At 38.5% G+C, this 3923-nt stretch overlaps 1 protein-coding gene across 32 annotated transcripts in view; it reads right to left on the bottom strand.

Annotated features, from left to right (window-relative positions):
- Positions 1-148: 148 nt before the first annotated feature.
- The window catches only part of SVIL (supervillin), a 137793-nt gene continuing 134018 nt past the window's right edge, over positions 149-3923 (bottom strand). For all 32 annotated transcript variants that reach the window (XM_038175027.2, XM_072033739.1, XM_072033741.1 and 29 more), the window contains 3 exons: positions 2195-2316; positions 1213-1368; positions 149-1092 (listed from right to left, as the gene is read on the bottom strand). In XM_038175027.2, coding sequence (XP_038030955.1) covers positions 1006-1092; positions 1213-1368; positions 2195-2316 — 365 coding nt within the window. In that variant the 3' untranslated portion in view covers positions 149-1005. The remainder of the gene's footprint in view (positions 1093-1212; positions 1369-2194; positions 2317-3923) is intronic.

Genomic DNA, 3923 nt, shown 5'->3' with positions numbered 1-3923 from the left:
GCTTGCCCAATTATACTCAATATACCCAATTATACTCTGTACAATACCTACAGACACCTAAGGTTAAAGTATTTTGATAAAATACCATGTTATGGAAGATTCCAATGAATTAGTACAGTTTACAGTACAAAATAATGACAAGTCAGAGCATTGCTAAGAGTTTATTTCAGAAGCTTTTACTTTCAGTTCTTATATCACAAAAGACATGTTTAATGTTTACAACAAGTATTAGAAACTGAGATGTTTTTATTTCTACTGTTATAAAAGTAACGTAGGAGACCGTTCTAAGCCATCTTCAAAATGCAGACCAATCTTTTTTTGTATATAAACTGTACACAAAAAACAAGGCACTATACATTTTTGGATATTAAAGTATAAAGGTCGATTCGCATAGTTTCTCAAGAAATCCATGCTATAAATACAAACGCTTTGTTCAGTTTAGCACCTGAAGCAGCACTGAGAACAATTCATTACCTATTGCAAAGAGAAACTTTTCAGAATGCTTAAGAGATACATGTTGGTGGTATAGCTAATTCAGTACAAGCAACTGCCATCCAGCTACTTTTCTGTATTTTTGACATGAAAGTCTCGAAAGTGAATATATATTGCATTGTTAAATACATACTTGTTCTATGTGTTTATATAAATATAAATTCTTTGTAATCCACAAACTAACAAAATAACACTTTACAAAGAGAACTTCTTCAAAAACAAAATGGCAAGTATTGTATAGAGCCAAAGGACAGCTACAGCAGTAGCTTGAGAAACTACTGGTTAAGTGCATAGGAGAGCAGAGCTTAAACACATTACCTTTAAGAGTCAAAATCAAATTCCATTTCCAAAGAGTTCTCTTGGCCTTTTATAATATTACACACCTCCAGATAGGTAGTCACTAATAACTTCAGATTATTTCTATTTATTTTGTAAATGTGGGGTACAATTCTGCTAAAGGGCATAGAAAGTGAAAACAGACATCCCTTTAGAGCTCACTCCAATAAACACAGCTTAGAAAAGTCCTTTTGCCTTCTTCAGATTAACCTGCTTCCACGATGGCAGTGCATTGTACTCTTCTCTCGTCATCTCTAATGCAACCTGCATTTAAAACAAGAGGATACACTATTAGTACGAACACCTACACGGAGCAAAACTGCCAAATAACAGCAAGGGTAGACGTACATGCAGAGAGTAACAGTGCACCCCTTCTCTCCTTACCTCGAAGTCCTCATCTGAAAGATAAATTTCAAGCTTCAGTGGATCAACTCCCTCAGGTAAAGGCCTGGCTAAGAGATCTGCTAGTGGATACACAGTTTTACACAGCTTGGCCAGCACATCCTCTACAAGGATTATCTGATTAGAAACATCGGCATCCTGTGGGGAGAAAAGGGAAAACAGTAAGTTCAGGATCACAGTACTGAAACCATCTGATAAAAGCAACTGTCTGTAGATGGCATGGGATCAACCCATACTGCGTGGCCCATGGAGCACAAAGCTACACCTGCAGATCCACGCAGCCTACCAGCCTTTACCTACAACAATTTCACACAAATTTCACAATGTCTGTGCTTTGCAGAAGGATGTTGTGTACTTTAAGAATCCCAGTTTAAGGCTGACTTCTGTGTTTAGTCATAAAGCCAGCGTTTTCCTCTAAGGACAGCTGCAGAAGCAGCAAATGTCGTTTGCCTTGAGATCTCCCTTCACTGAAGGCTTTTAAAGCAGTCATGTAATTCGGTGTGAGCGTGCTTCCCAGATGGGGAAGTCGGTGCTGGAGCTCTTCAAGCAGCTGACTCTTTGCATGGCATTTCACTCCTCAGCTCATGCAGCTTGGAGGACTGACCAGAGCTGCAGGTCGGTGCCTGTTCCACAAAGCCAAAACAGCTGTTCTGCTGAACTCTAGCACATCTGTTTCTACGAAATGATTCAGGCACCACTTCTCTGTAGCCCCAATTTTTAACAAAAAACAGCATTAGAAGTTACATGGAAAACAACTGGAAATGCCTCTGATAGCCACACTCCCAGTCAGAATTCAGCTATGCTGTTTTTTTTTTTTTTTTTTTTTTTTTTTTCCCATGCAGATTCCTAAACTGTACTTTATAGGTTTACCCTCTGAATTTTTGGGCTTGACAGCACAAAACAGCAATGCTACTAACAACACAAGACACACTTAGTAGCAATAGGCAACAATGAAAAGATTTACCATTTCTGTGATCTCTGCGATGTCTTCCCTGTGTTCCCAGCTTGGGAACATATTAGTGAAGGTCAGAGGCTCTAGGCCAGCATGAATTAGATAGGATTTTGGGGGCTTCTTTACATTTTTTCCTAAAAAGCCAAAACACAAAAAAGAGAAATTAAAAATTGCACCACATTTTCTGGTGTCACCCACTACACAGAACTACCTTGTAAGCATGTTTAATGGACTGTCTCCTAAAAAGCTGAAGTAGTTTAAGGCATTAGGAATAAATTTCACCAGGATGTTTTTTTAATGTAGTATGGCAACTTTTAACATCTTTTTCAGTATTTTCAAATACATTTTCACAGTATCTGACCACAAAGATCAAACAACGTACACTGAAAAAAAATCCACATTTACTTCCTAACCCAATCTATGCCTTGTCTTACAAGAACAGAGCGAGAATAGAGCAAGCAGAATGTGATTGTCTGAAATTAGCCAAATTCATGTAAATAAAACCTCCTAATATGCTCAGTGTCCTGCAAGCAAATAAAGCTTAAGCTTGAAGGCTTAAGTAAGAATGTGTAATTGTCCTTAACTCAGGATGCTGACAGCATTTTGTTATTACCAATTCAAAGGAACAGCATCTGAAGAATACCAGGGCTATTGCAATAGCTGGTTGGTAATTACTGGTGATCTTCAAGGCAGTCCCATTTGTATAAAACAGGTATGTGTATACATTACATAGCACATGGCAACAGCCCTGCCTGAGAGAGATGCCGTATCAGAGGAGTTGAATGCGTTACACTAAGTACAGCAGAATAAAGGCCCTGCTGTTGACTGAATGAATTCATAACCACGGGGATACAAAAACACTGTTAAAACTCCAAATGTTATTGGAAAGAGGCAGACAAGGCAGGGAGGAGCTATTGTTCAAAAAACTCTTATACCTTCATCTTAGCTGGATTCAAACAACTCAGTCAAATCATACCATTCTTCCAGACAGATGGAAAAGCTGCACACATTGCTAAGTCCAGAATCAAAGCAGTATTGCTAATAGAGCAATATTACACCAACTTGCTTCTGAAGGCTGTAACTTTTTGAAAAATTCTACGATCTCAGAACATTTTTAATATGCTAAGATTTCCTCAAGAGTATACAAATCTACTCAAGACGAGCTCGCTTACTGCAGTTTCCACCTACGCTTCATTTGTGTGGGCTGTGAAGCTCGAAGATCTAGAAGAACACAGCCACCACCTACCCACGGCCAGGGAGCACCCCATGAACTGATGCAACACCTGTGCTGAATGCAAAGAGAGAGCCTGGCTGGACATCATTGTTCCAGTAAGTTTGCAAAACCTGAACATGACAGGTTTGGCTTAACATCAGGTATTAGCAGCAAACTGTTCAGAGAGAATATGTTAGCATGAAACTCTGAATACTGCAGATAAAAGCTCCGTGAAGTAATCAAACAAATGTATCAGAATGTGAATGTTTTAACTACACAATTCAGACAGATTTATCATCCTGATACTGGATTTTAAGTCCTCTCTTCCACGTATTTATTTTCCCCTGTGGTTTATTTGTTCATTCTACCATGAACGATTCAAAAAGTACTTAAAAACTTTGTGTTCAAAAAATTCTGCTCTAATTGAACTGCTCCAGTCTCAGTAATTTAGCCAAGAGATAAAATTGAAGTAGCATTTGATAATGGCCCAGTATAGGTGTAACCCTCTGGTAAGACTGACTTCATACA

The sequence above is a fragment of the Anas platyrhynchos genome, chromosome 2 (assembly GCF_047663525.1).
Source record: "Anas platyrhynchos isolate ZD024472 breed Pekin duck chromosome 2, IASCAAS_PekinDuck_T2T, whole genome shotgun sequence".
Classification (NCBI taxonomy): domain Eukaryota; kingdom Metazoa; phylum Chordata; class Aves; order Anseriformes; family Anatidae; genus Anas; species Anas platyrhynchos.
This window is presented reverse-complemented; position numbering and strand designations above follow the sequence as displayed.